Below are 22,884 nucleotides of genomic sequence, written 5' to 3' on the forward strand. Positions count from 1 at the left end.
CAAAGAAAATGGGCAAGGCAAGGCTTAATGTATTTTTCAGCTGCTTTTCATTTCTCTTCTCTAGGCTAGAAATAACATGTATTTTTAACACAGAGAGTAATTTAACCATTTCAACAATTTAGTTAAGGATGGAGTGGATACTTCATCACAGGGGTGGGCAAAATGCAGCCTTGGGCACCGGATGGGGCCTGCCAGGCCATTCTATCCAGCCTGCGAAGCCCCTAAAATATTTAGAAAATGAATATTTATCTGCCCTGGGCTGCCTGTCATGAAGCCCTCGATGGCTTGCCAAAACTCAGTAAGTAGCCCTCTTGCCCAAAATAATTGTCCACCCCTGCTCCATCATCTCTGAAGTCAAGGTTAGAAGTCTTCCTAGAAAATATGCTTTGGATCAAAGGAAGTTATGTGCTGAATGAAGGGATTACTGATTAAGAATCAAAGACTACTGTCCTGTGTTGGTCAGGAGTTTAGAACAGATTATCCTAATGGCCCCTAGGAATGCTTGAATAGAAGGTTCTTGTATGGGGAGAACCCACCCCCCAAAACATGTCTGACTTTTAAGTGTGAAATACAAATTAACCCCCCATATATGTTTGAATACAAGACAACCCTGAACGTAAGACAACCCCCCTATATTAGATTATATATTTTCTATATTTTAAAATTTACATGTTATAATTTTCCAGGTACAGAATCTAATAGTTGGAGGTTTGCCTTAAATTTGTCCCCCTCTCACTGCTACAGCAGAGAAAACAAATCTGGCGGGTGGGGGGAGGGCAGGCAGCTCCCTTTTCCCCAACTCCTCCTGCCAACTTCTTCTTCCTGCAATCTCTTCCCCTTCCTGACTATCAGACCCTGGTCTCCCTGGAGTATATGAAAGGGAGGAGCAAATTTGAAAACACTGACCTTGAAATAAACATGTCCATAGTAATTTACATATGGTACCCATTAGGGGTGCACAGATAGAGATTTTGGGGACAGATACTGATAGCCGATGTTTAAGGAGGCATATCGGCCGATGCCAATCCAATTTCCAATACAGCTGCATGCAGCTGGTAAGTAATTTGTGGTGGATGGAAAGCGGAGTGGGAAGGGGTGAGTGGGGAGCACAGATCAATGCCTGCCACGGTGAAGGAGGGGGCAGCGGCAGGTGCTGCCCAGTTGGGGTGGGGTGCAGGACGAAGTCACAGCTCGTGGGAGGGACAGCTTCTGCTGCTGCTTGCACCTTGGGAGTGCATGGAGGTGGCTGTGCCCCCAGATCTGCACAGGGCAGGCAGGTGGCAGCTGCAGGCTGGAGCTGGGGCTGTGCCAGGTTCTTCTCAGCAGGGGCTGGGCTTGGGGCAGGGGCTACAGCCCCCCAAAAATTTTGGTGTAGCCCCACTCCCAGCGTTGAGGCCAGTGCCTGCCCCAGCTTTTCCCAGTGTGTGGGTGGAGGTGGGGCGTTGAGCTGGGGCTGTGCCAGACAGATAGCAGCATCGGTGTTGGGAACAGGGCTACGACAAAATTTGGGGTGGTTCCAGCCCCCTCTGTAGCCCTTGCCTCAAGTCTAGCCCATGCCAACTAGAGCTTGGTGCAGCCCCAGCTCCAGCTACAACCTGCCTGCCCTGCCCCGCACAGATCCAGGGGCATATGCCCCCCCCCACCCCCCTGTGCCCTCCCAAGGTGCAAGCTGTGGCAGGAGCCATTCCCCCAGTGCCTGCCCTTGCCCCTGTCCCCTTCCTCACCACAGGGAGCATTGATCTGTGCCCCCCCACACCACTTCCCTCCCTGCTCCCCTTCCACTGCAACTGACTTACCAGATGTATGCAGCTCTCCACGCTGCTGGGCTCTACTCCTTGCTGCCCAGGTACTGCACTGCAGCTGCGCATGCACGAGCATTTACTGGCCAAATTAGTAGGCGCATTGGGCCAATTTCTGATACAGCCGATCTTCTTTATATCTGTACTGATCTGATATCGGACCAATGCATCCATCTCTCTCTAGTACCTATAGACTTAGTTCATCTAGAATTGATGCATTTTACCTTTTTTGAAACAGCTGCAAGTTTTAGCATGGGTACTCCATATACACAATTGTAAGCACCACTTTTGTATCTACTTATATGAAGTACAAACTATGTAAGATATTATTCCAAAACCAAAAGGCTCTTGCTTTACCATATAGTTCATTGGGCTGGGCCCCAGCAGAGTCAATGGCATTCCAAGCCATGGTGACCCCAGAGCTCAGCACTGCTCATTGTGTGCTCTAGACACCTCTCCACTGCACCCAAAGAATTCATGTGCTAATTAGCCTCCACATGACTGCAACCCGATGTTTTTGGATCCTCCAAAAATTTATATGCAAATAAGGTACAGGGCAACCTGGTCCAACTCTGCCTCATGGAGGGCGAGGCCACACTAATCATATGCAACAGGCTGAGGAAAGGTGGTGACGGAGGGGTTCTGGGTGAACTGTTTGAGGCCCCATTTGGTGATGTTTGTCAGACATTTAAGGCTGGTGAAGAAACAAGTATCATTGGAAATGTGAAAGAAAGGCTCAGCTCAGCTTTGAAATGGAAAGGAAGTCAAAATGTATTCAATGTAGTGACTTTAAAAAGAGCTGGTGATAAGCAGGACTGAACACAGTGGGCAGTATTACATATCTTATTCAAATTGTCTATCTTACCTAGCAGGGGAAATACCGTGACTACTAAGGCAGTTTTCCTAGTTGCTGGGAATATCCTTTTTTCTGGCACAGGGTAGTACCTGCAGAAGTAATGTATAGAAATGTATAGTTAACCTCCCACTTTAAATTTCCAGTGGGAAGATCTTGGCTTTATGCCCACTTTCTGGAAATGGAAGACTCCTCCCTAGCTTGCTCCTGCAGCCATATGGCTGAGAGCTAGTGAAACTCGAGGGCATCCAAACCCCAAGCCTCCAGGCTTGGGCTTGCACATAAGATGCCCGCCAAATGATTTGGAAACATCTGAAGCCCCAGGTGGCGGTGAAGGATGTTAGCCAGTAGTACGGCCATATATGGTTCTTGAATGACTCAGGGATTTGGAATTGATTTGCTTGTAACACAAAAAAAAATCCTTAAAAAAAAAAAAAAAAAAAAAAATGTATTTTTGGTACCAGGGGAGGGTGTCAGGGCATGCTCAGGCCTCTCCAAGTGCCAGTCTGGTATTATAGTACCTCTAGCCCCCAAATATGGACCGTGTCTTTTATAACCATGCTCAGTGTTGGCTTCTTTTAATGAACTTCATAGCTGGTTTCTATTACTGAGCACATGCTGATTTTGGCAACAGTTTAATAATGGACAGTGTATTTAATGAGGTTTCCTTGTATACAAATGTAAGACAAGGGGCTTTTTCCCCCATGCTGATTGGGGGGGGAAAAAATCTTGTTTTTTATTTCAGTAAATACAGTGTTATTGTCCCAGGAGAGTCTTGCTGTCACATGGGTAAGAATAGATGAATGAGAAATGAGGCAGGAAAAGGGGAAAAAAAGTCTACATGGGAAAAACTATCAGTATCTTAGTTTTGTTCTACTCCAGCTTATTCATCCTATCATTTACTCATTTTACCTCAAACAGAAAGCACTCGCATGTTATTATTCTAGTTCCTACTCTAGTCTCTTTTTGAGAACCTAAGTTATTGTCAGCTCTCATATGCTTTAGATACTATTTAGTATGAATTTATTTCAGCTACAGCAATAAAGTTCCCAATAATAATCTCTATTTTATATCGACTACAGCCCTATATTAATAGAGCACTGTCCTATACAGTGACAACCTCAACCTTCACACTTCATATAAATATCTACACAGCAAAATGAAGGTGTGATTGCAGCATGGTTAGCCATATGCACACTAGCTGTAATGTATATAACACAGGTAATAGTAGTTGTGAAGATGTGGTGGTATATGCTTTGGCATAGTCTGGACCACAGCACATCCCTATTGAGAACCTGGATAAGTACTTTAAATACTACCCCATTCTGAAGGCCATGCTGCCATGTCTTTTCACTTTTTGTGATGATATATATGTATTATTGTGTTAAGTACTACGTACCTATGCGTGCTATACTTGCACCATAATTATGTTGGGTAGACCTACTCTTGGCATTTTTCCACTTAACAACATTAATATTTCAACTCCAGTTCTGCAATTGTACTTTGAGATGGCACATTTACATCTCTGTGTAGCTACATTGAGTTCATTAGGTTTCTACACAAGCTCAGGGAGTCCATTTGTAACAAAGCAGTATGGAAGAGTCATGTCTAGTTTGTTCTCCCTCTTTTAGAACTGTATAAAACTGCTGTTAAGAGTGTCCTGATATGGCACCTTGTCACTACTCCAAATTTAAAAATTATCATGAAAAGAATATTACAGAAAACTGTTTTAAGAAACTGTCAGTAGCTTTATCTTTTTTCCTTGAAGAGTAGTTTATATAAATAATAATTAACACACACATATTCTACTATTGACTATAGATCTGGTTGAGCAAAATTTAGTGAAACAGACAATTCTGTGATTAGAGCTTCACTATAAATCTGAGAAAGGCAAAAGCAACACTCTGCATAGCCAACATATAATGCTTGAATACTCAGTGGGCTCATCTGCACAAGATGCTACACCACCGTAGTGATGAGTTACGTTGCTGTAGCTCATTGCTGTGGCAACGTGATGTCGGTGGGCACAAACCATGAAGCCAACACTACTGCGCAGTAGCTTGTTGCTACTGTGCAGCAGCATGGGAAAGAACCTGTGTAGTGGACTACGCAATAATGTCAGTTACTGAGCAGTCATTTAGTACCTGCTTAAGCAAGTACTAAATGACTGCGCAGTATCAAGGCACAAGATTAGATTTTTGCAATAGAACGGTTACATCTTATCTGTTGTGCCATTTTTCAAAGACAGGTGGGAAAGGATACTGATGTTGCACCATTCACAGGTTAAGAGGGTCACTATTATACCCTTGAATACTCAACAGAGCCGTACATCAATCATTTGTTACATGTAAAGAGAATCTCAGACTAACAGCATACAACATTTCAGGTCAGCAGTGATTTCTTTTACTGTGGGTATTCACAAAGATAGAGTCAAGATAATGCCTTCCAGCTCATTTTTTTAAGTTGCTTAGGCATTTCATTTATTTCTCCAAGGTTACCTCATTACAGTAACAATTCTACTCGTGCCCTGATCTCAAAGAGGAATATAAGGAAGGACATGAAACCACAGAAGGGAGGCAGATAGACAAAATTTCAAGAGAGAAAATCTGTTATCTAATTGAGCAATACCCAATCTCCATCCCATACAAAGTTTCCATTGACAAGCATGCAAATATATGACCAGTTCCAGGATACTGAGGTCAAAAGAGGGGCCTGCACATGTGGTGGTGGCACCTTCAGCTAAGCATTCTGTTATTACATATTCAAGGAGAATAAGAATATCATCCCACTATCCAACCAAAATATGCAAGTATAGATGATGGAGTATTATCATTATGCATGTTCATACAGAGGTTCAAAACTAATGGTGGCCATGAATTTGATTTTCCGTTTTTGAGGAAATTTCACAATTCGTGTATTTCTTATTTAAAGCAGGGGTTGGGGAGGAGTTACAGCGGACCAACATTTGATCCCACAAAATTAAATTCCAAAGGAAAGGATTTTGGGACCAATGAAAGTTTTACTAATATTTAAAAAACAAGAGAACAAAAAACATTTCATTCTTATTTCCTCTGAATGTATATATAAACAACACTTTTGTTTTGAAAACCCTTTAAAAATGTCCCATTCTAAAAATATCAAAATGCTGCATTTTACCATTATTGAAATACTTCATTTAAGGGTTGGTTGTTGTTTTTGTTTTTTTTAAACAAGCTTTCACTGAAAACAACATGTTTGAACCATCATTTTTTTTCCTACAAAAATGCAGATTTGTCAAAACAGATATTTCAATCGGTGTTCTTTGAAGCCTACAGCCAGTGGAACCAGTAGGAAACCTTTGTTCTGGTGTTTAAGCAGTCCATTCCTAGCTTGTTTAGAACTCTGTAGGCCTCTGAGAGAACATCAGTTTTATGTATTTGAAGATACTCTTCCTTTTGGGACCAGATTCACTCAATTCTAGAAAGTTTTATTTTGGGGAGTCAATCCCTTTTCAAACAGGCTTCCACATGAGTGGGGAGAAAAATATTAAAACAACTCCTTTAGGATGCCAAAGGGTGTTTCTCTGAGACAATTTTCCTCCTTAATAGAATAGCTGTTCATCCCTAGTCAGAAAAAGACAATTCCATTCTGTATTTTTTCTCAATAAAAGGGGAAATAATGGCAGCTAGGCAAAGAAAGCAATGACAAAACAGAAAGATAATCACTCATAATCAGAAGGTTCCCCATCCTACTGTCAAGGTGCACTAGCCTACAAGAGTAATATTCTATTCTTATTTGGTCATCTAAATCACCATTAAGTCAGTAGCAATGTAGACGCCAAGCAGAAATAAAATGCCAATCTAAATGACCAAATGGGAACAGAATGTCACCCCAAGTGAGTAAACCTAGTTTGAGGAAAGGCAAAAGGAGTTGGCGAAGACAGGGGTCATGGCTGAATTCTTCACCTATGTGATGAAAGGAAAAATACCTTGCTTTTATGGATCAATACATCCACCTTCTCTCCCCATCCATCTTCATATATCTTTTCTCTACAGAAAATGAAGAGTGGGGCCAATGTGCCTCCCTTAACAAACATGGTACAGTGACACTCCATGGGATATGGCCACAACAAAGTTTACTGTGTTTTCCATGAATCACGGCTTTGCTGCTTCAAGAGCATGGATTTCTGGAAGACCGAAAAGAAGGAAGTATTGACAATCAACAGTGTAGATTGTGAACCATACAGTTGGCTTTACTAAGTAGGGATAAAATTGCTTTGTAAGAAAATAACTGCTGTTTTGGGTGAATGAATGATTAAGATGACACTGCCATGTAGTTCTCACTCACATAGTAATTTGACCTGCAAAAGCTTCTCAGCCATGTTACCCTTTGGCTCTAGATATTGGGTTTACTCCCCCCTGGGCCAAGCCCATTCTGAATCTGGCATAAAAACAGAAGTTACTTTCTAATTACTGCTCACAAGCAGATTGTTTGCTTACACACCAGGGAATAAAACTTCATTCTTTGTCACGCTTCATATTAATCCTGTTTTCTAAGATGATGAAAAGGTCAGGTCTCTTAGGCTAAAAGCTAGTGTTTGAGGTAGGGATCTGGAAGCTAAGAAATTAAAGTTTTGAGGCTCAAAGACACCGCTCACAGAGGGAACTTTTTGGCAGACAGGCCTAGCCCTGAGTATCAAATATGCCCAAATTACAAGGAATTCCTAAGGTTTCCTAGAAAGCTATGTTGTACCAGTATCGGGTAACAGTGTCTGGCATTAACATCACCCCAAGGTAAAACATTGGTATTTTTACCAAGCTAATGAAACTGCTTGTTTCATTTAAGGTCTCAGAGTAAAAATGTATAGTTTTTAGATAATAACCTGATTATTAGTCACAGAGCTACTAAGACTACAGTTTTCAATGCACTCGTTAAAAATCTAAGTGGTCATGGTAAGATTAATTCTCTGAAATCCTACTTCCCAGTGCTTTTACATTCATCCCAGTGGGATTTGAACAAGCCTTAAATTTATACTTTAAGGCTAAGTACAGAGAGTCAAAAAGCTTGAGGCTGAATCGATTCAATCTTCGCAGGTTAGTCTAAGCTGAGTAAATTCAATGGATACAGCAAGTGAAGAGACATTCACTTTTGATTCCAGAAATGCAGCCACATCTGCAGTGGCCCAGGCCAGAAGCTGGGTGTAGGGGGTGGCACACCTCTCTCCTTGGCTGGAACAGACAACTTGGGCTAGGGCTAGCCCACCCACCCTACAAAGGGAGTTTGCCAGGGAGGTACAAAGCATCCTCCGATGCTGGGGGACTGAGTTAACTCGAATGTGGAGGGGATTTGGGACAAAAGTTCAATACACTGATTTAACCTCAGTCAGTTCAGGCTGATACTACATCCATTTAGGTTATTTCTTAAACTGGTTTCAACCATTTTGAAAGTGGTTTCTGTGCACTGACCTTCTGTTGTGTTACAGATTTGAACTGGGTTCCAATCATTTATACCAGTTTATGTGTAATTACTGTCCCTAGCCTAAATGGGTACTGGACGATGTTCTCCATTTTGAATTTTCTGAGATTCACAGCACATACCACAGTTCTATCTATAGCTGTGGGAATCTCTCATAATATAAAATGTATTCAACAAATTTGGCCTTTACCTGATTACATACAGTCTCTGAAGATTTTGTTATCTCAAATTTGTTCTTTATTTGAAAATGTTTGATAGAGATTTTCACAATTAATTACAGGTTTGTATTTACAAGAGCAATTCAGGAAGAGTATTAAAAATTCAAGCTGTTTTTATCAGCCACACAGGTCCCATGATACATTTCTGACATTTGAGTGATTAGGTTTAAACCCCAGAATCAGCTCTCTCATTCAAATATTCACAAATATGATTCCAAAATGTGTTTTCTGCAAATATTAAATGGTTAACGTTGTTTCTGTAAAGTCTTACCAATTAACATATTTACTAGCATATTTATGGAAAGCAAACACAAAAATGGTGCAAACAGCAATGTGAATCAATTTAATGATTAAAATACACATATGAAACTTTACCATTTTTTAAGTTATTTGCCCAACTCTAGTTCTGATCTTAACTCTACAGATTACCTGGACTAAAAATGAATCTACATAAGAAATGTCAGAGAATGATGCCATCCTCAGATGCATTTAACTAGGCTACATGGGCCCAGGGCTGGAGGAATAAACTCTGAGAGGCTCACCTGATAGAGTGCTATCCTGAAACCTAAGAAAACCAAATTCAGTTCCCAGCTCTGCCACAGACTTCTGGGTAACCTTAGGCAAATCTCACTATGTTTCAGTTTTTTCATCTGTAAATTGAGGTCAGTGATCCTTCCCTAACGCACAAAGGTACAGTGAGGCTAAATATGTTAAAGTCTGCAGGCTGCTTACATGTTACAGAAGTAGGAACAATGGAAGAGCCTAAAACAGACAGACAGCCTAGAGGACCCTTGCCCAAATACAGTACTAGCAATTTGTGTGCCCCCCACCATGATAGAGAGAATGGGAGTGTGCTACCTATGGAAAGGAGGATGTTACAATCTATGGGACTGCCTTGGGTGCTCTCTACTGAGTTTATATACCAAAGAATTAGTTAATTTAATCAGCAGTTTAACTAAAGGTGTGTGGCAGGGGCACCCACAAAAAGTCCACATCCTGGCAGCACTGCCATACTGGAAACTCTGAAACACTTCCCCGCTTCTGTTGTTTTAAGAGCAACAACCAGGGTGGGCAGAACATGCACAGCAGCAGAAGTTCAGCTGGGACACTTTAGAAGTTCCTAGCACAGGTAATGCTACTGTGTGTCAACCTCCCCCCTCCCCCACCAGCCCCAGAACCTGAGACCCCAATTTCCTGTTTTCAGAAATCCCGCACCCCCCTTAGATCCTGCAACCCCTACCCCCTGCTCTCAGAATCCCAAGCCTTCCCACCACCCCTGCTCTCCCACAGGGTTTGCTCTAGGTGCCACCTCAGCTTGTTGTGCCACTGATTTTAATTGTTATAAGCAGTTACAATATATCACTGCATCATTATTTATCTAATAGAGGAGCACCAATACATTAGTTCGATATTGGATCAGCACTGATATAAAGAAAATGGACTATATCAGAAAATCGGCCTGTTGGAGCTGATAAATGCCCCTGCGTGCGCGCAGCGCAGCACAGCATGTAGGTGGTGAGCACAGCCTGGCAGCATGGAAAGCTGTGTGCAGCTGGTAAGTCTGTTGTGGTGGAAAGGGAGGAGGGAGGTAAGGGGCATGAGGGAGGCAGATAAACACCCGCTGTTGTGAGGGAGGGAGTAGGACTGGGGTAGGTGCTGCTCAGCTGGGGTGAAGCCTGGGCTTGTCCAGAGGGTATGCAATGGGGGAGCAGTTCCTGCCGCTGAGCACACCCACAGAGAGCACAGCAGAGCATGCGCTCCTGGATCTGCGCAGGGCAGGGTGGGCTGCAGCTGTGGGCTGGGGCCAGGAGGGGCTATGGTGAAGTTTGAGGTGGCTGGAGGCCTCTCATAACCTCCCTACCAGCGCCACCAATGCCCACCCCAAGAGCAGCATGGCCCAGCCCCCCTGCCAGGAAGAGCCTGGCACGGCCCCCGGCCCCAGTTACCGCTCGCCCTGCCCCACCAGGCACAGATCCGGGGCCACACGCCCTCCCCCCATGCCCTCCAGGGGCGTGCATAGCAGCAGGAGCTGTTCCCCATCCTCCCCGGACAAGCTGCAGCTTCGTCCCACACCCCGCCCCGCCAGTGCCTCCCCCAGCCCCACCCCTACTCCCTCCCTCACCATGGGGAGCATTGATCTGCCCTGCCATGCCTCTTCCCTCTCCCCTCTGCTTTCACCACAACAGGCTTATCAGCTGCACGCAGCTGTAGCAGAAATCAGATCAGTATCAGCCAATATGCCTCATTAATAATTGGCTGTCGGTATCCGCCCCCCAAAATTTATATCGATGCACCCCTGTTATTTCATAATTCCCCCTCTTCTATTTCAAACACATGATACTCCCTCACCCATTTTGGAAGACATTTAAGTTTGTTGAACAATTAGTTTTTCATTAAAAAAAAAAAAAAAAAAAAAGACACCTAATTAGCTCTTGTATGCCGTATTAAAAACAACTACAGCAATCGGACCAATTCAAAGGCTATGCAGTATTCAGAATTCTCTTCAGTACACTGGTTCATACATAATGTATATGTGCTAAATTACGGTAGTGTCAACTTGAGTAGTGCTCCCCTTTATCAAATATTCCAAGAGTAGGAGCTCAATCCTCATCTGCTGTTTAAGAGGTTATGAAGTAACAGGTTGCTAGGTACCTCTTGACAAGAAAACAAAACAAAACAGGGAATCACCTATTGCAGAATTTCAAAAACAGGACATAGGAAATGAACAGGTAAAATGTAATCACATTAGACATGCTTTAAATTGAGCTCCCATTAATAAACAGTTTATACAGATGGAAAATAGTGCAAAGGGCTTATATAATGCTTGCATTTATAAACATCCAGTCACAAGTAGGAAGACGGAGGTCATTTTACTGCTATTTACAGAACTGATAAGACTAGTATAGAAATAAATGAAAGCAATTCTGGTGACCATATTTTAAAAAGTACACAACACTGGAAAGGCTACAAAATACTCACAAAAATGGCTAGAAGACTAAAGAGAGAGCATGTGAGAGCTCAATCTGTTCATTTTAGCAAAAACAAGATTGAGAGCTGATTAAAGTGTATAAGGACCTTCATAAGAAGAAAATACCAGGTGGTATTAAGGACTCCTTAATCTAGTGGAGAAAGGCGTAACAAGACCCAGTGGCTGACATCTGAAGCCAGACAAATTCAAAATGAAAAACACCAGAAAACAAAATGTTCACAAAAATAAAATATTTAAAATGATCAATAATTTATTCATAAGCATACCTTATAACCATTTGTAGCATCATCTTGGTGATGTACTTACAGCTATAACACATACCTCTCCTGCCCACAATATGTTTATTATATCTATTAATCATTTATAAACCCTTTAAAAGGGAAACCTTTACTAATAATGTTGTAATTTTCATCTAAAAATGATGGTGCAAATCTGGTCAGCTTCTACTATTAAACCAAATCTGGGCTGTTCAGCCTAGATCATCAATTTTCAAGCAACAAGCCCCTTTCATGTTCAGTTTATTGTGTAGCCCATAAAACCTTCATCCCAGAATGAGCTCATACAGTGATTGCCCATTATGGTGGAATTGCTAGGGATCAAATAAAACTGCATAAACCCATGTATGTACCTGGCAGGTGATTAAATCAAAGCGAGGTAATGAATAGTGAAGAATATTCAGCTCTTCTTAACTTTATTTTACTTTGAATCCAATTTTGTTTTCAAGCAAAGCATATATTTCACATCCAGGACTACAAATAAAGAAGCTTAATGTAAAACAAAGCTGCTTTCTGAGTCACCAGACCTCAAATAATATCTCAACAATATTTAAGTGGCTACAACACCTCATGTTAGGTGAACTCAAAAGCCACTAAACACATTTTCTTCATGCCTTCAAAAAATCACCTATTGATTAAGGATAAAATGTTCCACCACCATTTTTAAGATACAAGTAGCTGAAAATAAGGGTGATATTACAATATTTCTCACCTAACTGAAATGTCACAGTTGAAATCCTCTAATACCAGAAACCTTGTTTATCAGAATTTAATTGGCAAAGGTGTTGGTTACTCCAAGTCACCAATACAGAGCTGCAAATCAGTGTACATTCTAGACTGAGCATCTTTGAGAGGTCAGAAAGACACTCACAAACACTTCTGTGAGCCACCCAGAAACAACGCATCTCAACTGATTTTTATATATTGAGATACTCAAGATACAGATTGATTTTCTGTGTTCAATATTTGTTTCACCTGCCATGCACTGATAAATAGATTGAAAAGCTGTCTAGTTCCACTGTAGATTCTGTAGGTGGCTCTGCACACTTTTCTGAGAAGTTGATTTGTAATCGCATATAGAATTTCTTAGCAGACCTTCCCAAACATGGTTTTTACAACTGTTCCTATTACAGCACTAAACAAAAGAGAAGGGGGTAGAGGAATGGTCTTCCTGCTCCCTGTAACAATGAAAGAATGAACCTGAAAATACAACAGGATCAGCTTTCAGTTGTGTTCCGAAGGACATTAAGAGGGTAGATCCAGGATTTTGTAAAGGAGACCTACATTTCAGGGATGGCTGCACCCCTGCTCTCACTTGCCCCCTCCTCCCACTAGGATGGGCAGACCACATTGAGGGAGCAGCAGCACTCCGCTCCCCTCCCAGTCCCCCACCTTCTACTCCCACTGTCCCCACTGTTTTAGGTGTCCTGGGGGCAGGGGAGCTCCAGAACTACTCCTGACCTGCTCCAGCCCTGCTGCACAGGGAACCAGCCTCAGCCTGGGAAAGCAGCAGTGGTGGCAGGTGGACAGGCTCTCCCCTTCCTGACCCTGCTTCTGGGTTGGCAGGGATGACCCAAGGCAGCAGGCAGGGAGGAGGAACCTGTCTGCTGCCACCACTGCCATCATCTCAAGCTGAGCCCAGCTCTCATGCTGCTCAACTGGAGTGGGGCAGGTGGGATTCTGGAGCTTTCCCACCCAGGGACAGCAAGGGAGAGTGGCAGTGGCAGGCAGGGGAGAGAGGGAATTTGAGGGGAGAGGATGCGCCAGTGGGCACAGAGGAGAGGGAATTTTTACCTGATCTGGGGGTTTAAAAAAAAAAAAAATCCTCAGCTGCTGGTCCCATGGCATGGACTAGAAGGGGAGTGTGACTGCTACTGTACCCCTTCCCTCTCCCCACCCCACCCCCCTGGATCTGCCCCCCAGGCCTAACACTGTGACAACTGATTAATCACAGAAGTGATTAATCTGAAGCCCCACTAGAAGATGTAAGAAGCAGTTGCTGGCAAAGGTCTTGCTGTGAGAGCCCCATAATCTTTACAATCTGATCTCTTCCGCAGCACCCAACCCTTGAACCTGATGACACTCAGGGTCCATTGCAAGGCTCACCATTTTCTGAAAACAGAAGAAGGAAACAGGAGATGGAATTTAACAGTAAGGGAAAAGAACTGTTGGGAGGGCAAGATTTAACAATGAATTATATTAGATTCCTGCTGTTTTATTTTTAAGCTAGGTCAAGAGTGTCTAAATCATATGGAGAGCTCTCCTTTTTAAAACACTTCTATAAGCTAAAGAAATAAATATTTACGGACGTATCTAAAAAAATAATTATGATTTTTTTTTTAAATCTTATTTTATCTACCTCCAAGACATAGGAGACAGTGACATGCCAGAAAGCATAGAGAAGAACATGAATAAGAAATAAGTTTTACAGATTTTTTTCAAAGCACCTAAAGTAGGAAGGGGGAAAAAACAAACACAATTAAAACCATCATCTACATCTGTCAGAAGGTAGTGAGGACTATTGTTCAGAGCTATGCACTGAAAGCCGTTTCCAGGACATGACAACAGCAGCTTTATTTAACTTCTAATGACATCTGAAACCCTACCACGTCAGCTTCCATTCTAATCATTCAGCAGCTCCCATCTGCCTCTTCCACCCCTCTTACCTTCAAAACTCCCAGCAAACAGGTAAATCCAGGTTATGGCTGGAACGAAAAGGAGAGTCAGAGAGGCAGCCAGGAATTTCCGTCTCCCTCTGCAGATCCCCAGCATTCTCTCAGAAGTGGAGATTTCCAACCCGGTGCTGTTCCTATGTTGGAAGCATGTAGTCCAAAGCCTCCAACATATTACTCCCTGAAGAGAAAAGATAGCAGGGTTATCAGTTTATACCTCTAAATTAAGTGTGATGCTCCCCACACCCCTGTAGAATTAAAGAATGAGACTGAAAATGGGTCGCTGGCGTTGCAAAACAGTTCTCATTTCAACATTCTGCAGTTAATATAATAACAACACAAGTCTTAGAAGTCCCCTAAAAGAGAATAAATCAATAAAATATATCAAATCAGCTAAATGCACACTGAGCTTATCTCAGAGTGCAACATTTTTTGCTACCTTTTGCACAGAAAAAGATTCCATTTTCCTTTATGTCATTAAGTGGGTAATGCCCTCTGAACAGATGAGAGGGCCGTGTCAATCTCTAATTCTGTCTAATAAGAGCAGGACTCACAGCAGTCCACTGATGGGCTAGCTGCAAGGTGGTGAAGAAAACCGAATCAAGAAAGGTAGCATAGCAGGTATGGTGGTCACTAAAAAGATTGCTGATATGTACTTATCTACAAGGAAGAAAGAAGAGCTCAATCACTAACAGAGGAAAATGAAAGGAAGAACTAGCAACTTGTAGTAGAAGCTGTAGACAACCATATTTCCTCACATACAACATGCATTTTCCACCCAAAAAACATCTGTTGGAAATTGCAATGCACACTTATATGAGAAGTATGGCAAGAACAGTTACCAGGCGAAGTAGAAGTAAGCTCTGTATGCGACTCATGGACAGCAGAACAGGCTCAGCTCCCTAGCTGCTGCTACTCAATTATTTACCACAAGGAAAGATTTTTCTCCATTCTGCCTTTCAAAAACAAGGTGCATTTTTTTTCTGGGGCATATTGTGTGTGTGAAAATGTTATATGCAGAGATAGTGGCACACAGGAGATATTTTCTTTAGAATCCTTAGGTTTATTTGCTAGTTTGAGGTATTGATTACATTTCTATCAGGTCGTGGTCTCAATCCTGGGACTTCAGCCTGTCCAGAAAAAACACTCATGTTGATCTGTCAGCTCTCTAGCTGACCATTCAGGTTGGGTGCAGGTGGCCAGAAACCTCCATCCTGGCCTAAACAGCTACCCACTCCCTATCACTAAAGTGCCTGGCCAGGGCCAGCTGGTACTTCGCTCCCTCCCATATAAACCCATGACCCAGAACAGAAGCATCTGGGCAGCCAGGCTCAACCACTAATGAACCGCCTTGCTGTTCCTTGAGGCTTGTGCTTCTGCCTGTTCTCTGTCTGATGTCCTGGCTTCTTGACTCAGCCTGTCCCGACTCCATGCTTTGCCTGGTTCTTCAGCTTCCTGACTTGGCTCGCCCCTAGACCCTACTCTGCCTGGTCATCTTCCTGGCTTGCCAGGACTCCTGACTTGGATTGCCCTCCAACTCTGAGCTCTGTTGAATTCCTCAGCTTCCTAACTTAGCTTACCCCTAGTTCCAACTCACAGACTGACCTTCTGCCTTCTCACCCTGGCTTGCTCCTGGAATCCTCTTGCTCTGGCTGACCCTGCTTAGCCTCTTGAACCCTTAATGCACACCAAAACTGACTATCCATGACCCTACATGACAATTCTACTGCTTTTCCACACTACACAAAGTATTACTGTTATAAGAAGAATGCTTTGCAGGCTTATCTGAAAAAGATAATTCACCTGACTTCTAATGCCTTTCATGCTTGACATGGATCAAGGGTGTAATACAGTACTGCTTTCCATGCTGGGTAGAAAGTACAGAAATTCTGTACCATTTTCATTGAGTGCATCACTGAAATCATTCCACATATGTAAAAAAAAAAAAAAAAGAAGACAGAGAAGACAACAAGGAAGTTGACCATCTGAGGTAGGGATTTTCAAAAACACTTATCACTGTACTAATATATCTCCCACTAATGCCAACTGTAGTACTCTCAGGACACCAAAGGAAAGTGCCCATGATGAATGCTTTTGAAAATTCCCACTTTATGTGAGCTGCAATAAGCATACATCAGTATGCATGCAAGTTGCTACTGATATCACCCAGACTTCAAAGCAGGACAGGAGAACAGCAGTGTTGGGGAGGCATCAATTCATTTGGACCCTCATGGTCAAGGAAATCTTAGTTACACCTCTGCTAATTTCCCTTTTACTATATACCCCTGAAAACATGGTCTGTGAACTGGGCAATACTAGAAGTGCTGATCCAGATCCATATTCCATCTGTTCTGCATGAGACCAAGTGGCTTCAAAATGAAGAAAGCACAAAGGACACCTTTGAACACCTATGCCATGTGCAACTGCACAGCTGAGAACCTAGTCCATATGTTTTTCTGATGGTTAGATGAGACTGTTGTCTTCCAAACAACACAGCCAAATCATTCTGTAGCATTCAAGAGGGTCTTTCTTCACACAAGGGAAGACCCTTGGAAAATTCTGAGACAGACAAGCCAAACTGGGACGGATCATCTTAAGAAGTGCTGAAAGGTGCCATGCATTATTTTAAAGGAAATTTCCTTTCTGATGACTATCAGTGGCACTCTGCTCCTGATTATTTGGTTTATATCAGAAAATAAAGCCATCAGACCCCTTGAAAGCAACTGTATAAACAAGCCCATGAATGGCAACAAAGATACTTTCTTTAGAGCAACATTTTCAGACTGGGTAACTTGTTTACCAGAGTATTCATTTATGGAGATATTATTTATTTGAAGACTGTACATTAAGCAAGAGCAAAGACAGTTATTTTTTGATTACGCCATCATCTTGCCAATTCAAAGAGTATAAATTTGATACTCTTGAAAAAGAATGGTTGACAACACTGGCTAGAGATAGGATTGTGAATAGAACAGGCTAGAACTGTATTCACTTCTCCCACATAGCTCTGCCATTATGCCTTAATCCGGACCTACAGAATCCCCTGCTTTCCAGCTACAGGTCTTCTCCTGTTTTTGCCAGCTGCTGAATGATTTTTTTTCATACAAATTTGTATTAGGATTAAGCATCTGATTGGTATCTCTCCATTGAACAAGCTAGAATATCTCATGAGGAGGACTGCCCTGGCACCAGCTCCATGCCAGAGGCTGCATGTGCACCTCTGGGCAAATGGTGGAAAAGGGGTTAGGGCAGTACAACCCCAGCCCCGCCCCTATTGTCCCCCACGTGCACCCAAGACCAGTAATGAGGATCAGGCCCTTTGCAACTCCCCTGACATCTTCTCCTGGCATGCAAAGTTGAGACATGGGTCAAGGTTGAGCTGTTTTTGGCACTCCAGCCAAAAATGTTGCCAACACCTGGGAAAAGCCATAACCAAAGGATGAACACCAAGAGCTACATTTTTGAAAACTGAAAAAAATAACAACCATAAATAGTACTTGCTCATTGCATTAAAGAAATTTATGGACATCAATAAGTCCATTTCCATATGTCCATAAATTCCTATTTAGGTCTGCTAAAAAAGAAAAAAAGAAAAAAAAAGCAAACAAACAACAACAAGTCAGTGGAAGTATGCTCATTTAGACCAGCAGAGAACTGACAAAGCATTTTTCAAACTTAGTGAAGACTGAGCTACTTATTGAGAGGTATCTGCAAATGGTTCCTCTATACTCATAGATCAAAAAAGGTCCAAATTATCATTATTTTCAGAGAGATTATATTTATACTTTTTCGATACTACATACTTAAAAAAAAAAAATCAGCAGAAAAGATTTTGTTCCAAATTTTGTGTGTGTGTTTTTTTTTTTTAACGGGGCAATCTTTGAGTTAATATAAAGCAAAAGGAATCTGCTTTCGAACTTGATGAATAGCTGAAAAGAATGGTTAGAATGTAATGGCTGTCGCATGCTTGATAACTGCTGATATTATTATAAAACTCTACCCATCCTTCAAAGGCTTGTTTTGCAAATCACAATGGATATGAAAAATTGTCCTAAATCAGACAACTTCATTTGCATCCCTCTCTCCACCCATGCAAACTTAACAATGACCTCCCCTACCAGCAGTGAATATAACGAGTAACTTTGTCTCTGCGGTTGCCTTCTACACACACGTGCATGCTATTATTACTATATCACCTTGTCAGAGAGCTTGCTGTGTTTTCAACCGAGGATTATCTTCTCAGAAAAGTGCTAGGCAGATCAACAAGTATGAGCAGCAGCATATAATAAAATATAGCATGCAACAAACCACTAATCACTTTGGCATTCAGCTTCCATTAGGTTTTTTAATTGTGGCATGACAGCTCAACTATGTAGGACATTCAGCAAGAGTTCAGTAGAACAATGCTAGTAATTATGAAAACAAACTCAACACAATTAACTAGATTTAACTGTTCCACTATAAAAGCAAATTCTACTGTTAGACTTTTCTCTTGGCTTCCAAGACTGTGTCAAGGTAGCCTACTCTATCCTTTAAAAAGACTGGTACACTATACCAGACTTGAAATAAAAATAAGCTGTAAAAAAGTTCATTTTATTAGCTAGTATTTTTCCATTTCTCTTTTTTGAAAGAAAAATGAATTTGTATATTATTATAGAAACTTTATCTGCCAGATAGCCAGCTTTTTATCTTACAGTGAACCTGTAGTTCCCCTTCCCCCAGTTACGAAAGTGGTGACATTTTATCATGCTAGATGAAAAGCTTTTTCCATAAAAAAAAATAGTATAGTGTCATAGATCCAATACAGTGGCGTCGGTACAACATGGAATAAAAGATGCTGGATTGTGAAAAGGGAAACCCACATTTAAGTAAATTCCTATTTGCCAAGAAGCAACTATTCCTTGAGTTCTTAGAAGAGGAATGGTATTCTACAAAAAGACCAATGTAAAAAATCAGCTTGCTGGAAATAACCCAAACTTTGGAAGAAACAATACTAGTAAGTTGAAGGAAGGTGCAAACCAAATTCACACTTGCCTTTTGAGGGCTAGAAAATGGTATTTAGAGGTTTGTTTTTGGGAACTGACTTGTAGGTAAAGTAGATATGCATTAAAACAATGATCCAAGGCAACAGCAAAGTTTCATAGTTTCTTGGTTTCTAAAAGTCTGTTTGCGATAACGTTTCCTTCAAGGCCCACTGTGTCTAAAGCCAGCAGACACACAGGCTGGGAAATTGAAGATGTACTGCATTGTCCCATAACATAAAGAGTGTACCCCAACAGAGATAAGAGATTCTGCAGTATTGGTGGCAGATCACAGTGCCCAACTGCACGGCCCCTTGGGATTTCCGATTTTGGTGGACAGAGACCGGGAAATGCCCAAATTAAAATGTGTGTGCATGTGATGGGTTTGTGAAACAAAGCAATATGCTGACAAGACAGAATATGGACAGTATGACACCCACAGGGAAACCAATCAATGATGCCCAGGAACAAAGAGTCATCAGAGGAGAGAAATAATACAAAAGGAGGAATTTCAGAATGACAAAGTGTCAGTGAGGGGGGATCCCTGAAGCCACCATGGACAAGGGCACACCATCAGCTTCTCTCACCCACCCCATAGGGGGTGGGGGGTGAATGGGCCTCAGCCCTGAACCTCCAAGCTACTGACTGCTGACATTCAAGAAAGAACCACAGGATGAAGCTCGCATATTGGCCAGATGTACCTTCCCTCTGACAGCCCTAGGACTGGTAGATACAGAATTGGGGAGGTTATTTTGTTTGCCTTGCCTGCATTATTATCTGCTCTCACTGTGTATCCATAAAATTCACCTATTATCAAATGGAGAAGTTGTGGTCAGTCAGAGGGTTTGAGTCTGCCTGGAGCAAGGTATCTGGGTCATAAATCCAGTGCCAAAACCTTCTGCTAAGTGAAAGGAACTGAGGGTGTTTGGGGTCCATACCTCCTTCTGTAACTTCACCTAGAATATTTTGTGGCTCAAGTGGAAGTCCACATAGCCCCCAAATATCAAACTTTCTACATGATGGTGTGGACAGCGAGTTCATCCCAGGTCTGGGGAATCTGCCCTAACAATACTGCAAAATAGAAATCCTCTTCTGTAATACAGAAGCAACTTCCTCTCTTGATGGAAGTTCAGTTTATAAATGACCAATGATGCTTGCCTTCTGCTGCTAATTAATGGAGATAACAAGGAGACTCTAATGGATAAAGAAGAACACTGAAATGTTCTGTACTGCTTTCTTTTGCTTGCATATTGGTTTGTTAGCGGGGGCAGAGGGGAAACCTGTTCACTTCCTATGGGAATCTTTTCCCCCTTTAAGACCTTTAAGCCAAACCCAGAGAGGGAAAACATGTTACAGAATTGAAAACAATGTGAAGGCAGGACAGAAAGAGAGAGTGCAGGAGGACAGGAAACATTTTCAAAGTTTCCACTAAGAAGTCAATATTAATATGAGGGAGAGTAAGGAATAACTAATTTATTGAGAACATCACAGAAGCAGCCAAACACTGGGGCAGAAACATCAAGCCCAGTCGTTATTTGCACTTCACATCCAAACCAAGATAAGAAACGGAATTGGTAGTTTAACTAATGAGCAAGTCAAGGTCCCATCTCCAAATGCTATTCTCCTTGCCCATCTGCCTTTATCCACGTGAAGCAGCATGTATTTTCTCCTGTTCCTCAGGGAAAGGAGGACCCATCCTACACATGCTAATGTTTCACATCCCTTACTGGCTTATTACCATTCTTTCCCGTTATGTACCTACATACATGAAGAAATCAAGTTTCCTTTCTTTAGAATCTGAAATCTCTAGATTCAATATCTATTAGCCTTTCTTTCAAGAGCTTTGGGGCTAACACTTTATTCCTAATATAAAGTTCCTGCATGTTTACTCCAAAAGAAATGTTAAACCTTATTATAATTCCCCCATGTGCTCAGCTGTTCTAAAGTGGAAAATGATCTTATATCAACCATAAAATATACAGCAGTAGCTCATGTTAAAAAATAAAATTCACAAAACCTCCAGCTATGAACTACCACACTGTCTGGATTATAATCTTAATTGTATTCTGCTGTAACAAATACAAAGCATCTTGTGTTAACTCCTCAATCAGTGTATATCATCATAACTCCAATGAGGTCAATTAATCTATGACATTTCACACTGGTTGAAGATGTGGCCTCTTAGAATTAATGAGTATGATGCCACATGTATGATTTAAAATTCATAACACTCAGTTAACATCCACACATTGCCCAAACAATACTAAAGCACAGTACACAAATTTGTCTTTATTTTCACTGACTATCAAATCATCAATCTTATAAAAAAAATCCAAAAAAACGGATTAAGGAGGATAACATATCTGAATAATCATACTACTTTATAAGATCATTTCATTATAGCTTTGTCCATGACCAAAACATATGGAGGGCAGATGGTATGTTAAGCTTACGTTAGTCCAAAAATGCAAACAACCTTTAGCAAATAAATTCAATGTAAAGACGTTTTCAACAGTTTCTTTGCATTATTATAGAACATCAGAAACTACCAGGAGCTGAAAATTATGTTTTAGTTCTAGTTCCTACTAGCATTTTTTATGCACTGTGTTTTGGTAAAAAGTCTGAGATCTATTTGTTAATCATTATACTTTCCAAGACTTTGTGTTCAGTGTGGATGATAAACAGGTTGAAGGAAAGATTTTTTTTTCTTTTAAGGTGAAAGAGAAACACTCTTTTGATGGTCAGCATTTACATTTTTAAATAAAAAGATGACTTTGGATATAAACTTTTATTTTGTAGACCTTATAAAAGCATCTTCAAATTTAGATGGGTGCTAGGTAAGTTGGAATCAAGAAATAAATACACTCCTTTAGTTTCTTAATGTTGTACTATACAAGTGAATGCTACTCTTACATGGCAAGTGCAAATGTAAAAAGGTATTAGAAAGGAATTTACAAGGTGTTATCAAAGGTCACACAAAAGCTATAAAAACACCTTAAAAGGAGTCAGCGACCAAAGGAGATGGTAAAGATTCCAAAATTTCCATTTGTATAGTTAACATTTAAAATTAATTGTAAAAAAACAAGCAAACCTTTAATCTGGATAGATCTCTTTATAATGTATCTTTTTCAAAAGAATATTTGTTCTAAAATTGAAACAGCACTTCTCTAAGTTCTTCCACTGTTCCAAGTAGTTTGTCAGTTGTTAATTAATTTAACTGATTGTTCCCATGTTCTTGTATTACGGGACAGAAGCTGCTGATTTACTTCTCTCTACCATTCAGTGTTATATAAACTTGTAACATAACCTATTACTTGTCTCCTTTTTTAAGTTAATATTATTAAATCCCTCATAAGAATTTCTTGTTAATCTCTGATTATTAACGCCTTTCCTTGCACCCACTATAATTCTGCAATTAGACTGAGGTTATATATACAAAATTATGAATTTACTTCAATGCCCAATAAATCTCTTACATAATTAATATAATTAACAGGCTATCATCTCCAGGGGCAAGGGACAGCAATTGGACATTTTGCAAGTAAAGTTAAAGAACAGTGAGTAATGCTGATGAGTATTTATCACTACTCTGAGGTCATTTGG

The 22,884-nt window shown here is 41.2% G+C and overlaps 1 protein-coding gene across 4 annotated transcripts in view; it reads right to left on the reverse strand.

Moving 5' to 3' along the window:
- LARGE1 (LARGE xylosyl- and glucuronyltransferase 1) overlaps positions 1-22,884 on the reverse strand; it is a 387,820-nt gene that overhangs the window by 307,579 nt on the left and 57,357 nt on the right. For 3 of the 4 annotated variants that reach the window (XR_003095093.1, XR_003095092.1, XM_014521983.2), the window contains exons 2-3: positions 14,255-14,441; positions 13,695-13,700 (exon numbers count right to left, since the gene is read on the reverse strand). Coding sequence is in view for 2 of the 4 variants with exons in the window: in XM_014521983.2 (XP_014377469.1) it covers positions 13,695-13,700; positions 14,255-14,360 (112 nt within the window). In the remaining 2 variants the exon portion in view is untranslated. The remainder of the gene's footprint in view (positions 1-13,694; positions 13,701-14,254; positions 14,442-22,884) is intronic. The other variant, XM_025209336.1, reaches the window with a different exon arrangement.

Source organism: Alligator sinensis, unplaced genomic scaffold (assembly GCF_000455745.1).
Source record: "Alligator sinensis unplaced genomic scaffold, ASM45574v1 scaffold409_1, whole genome shotgun sequence".
NCBI classification, from domain to species: domain Eukaryota; kingdom Metazoa; phylum Chordata; order Crocodylia; family Alligatoridae; genus Alligator; species Alligator sinensis.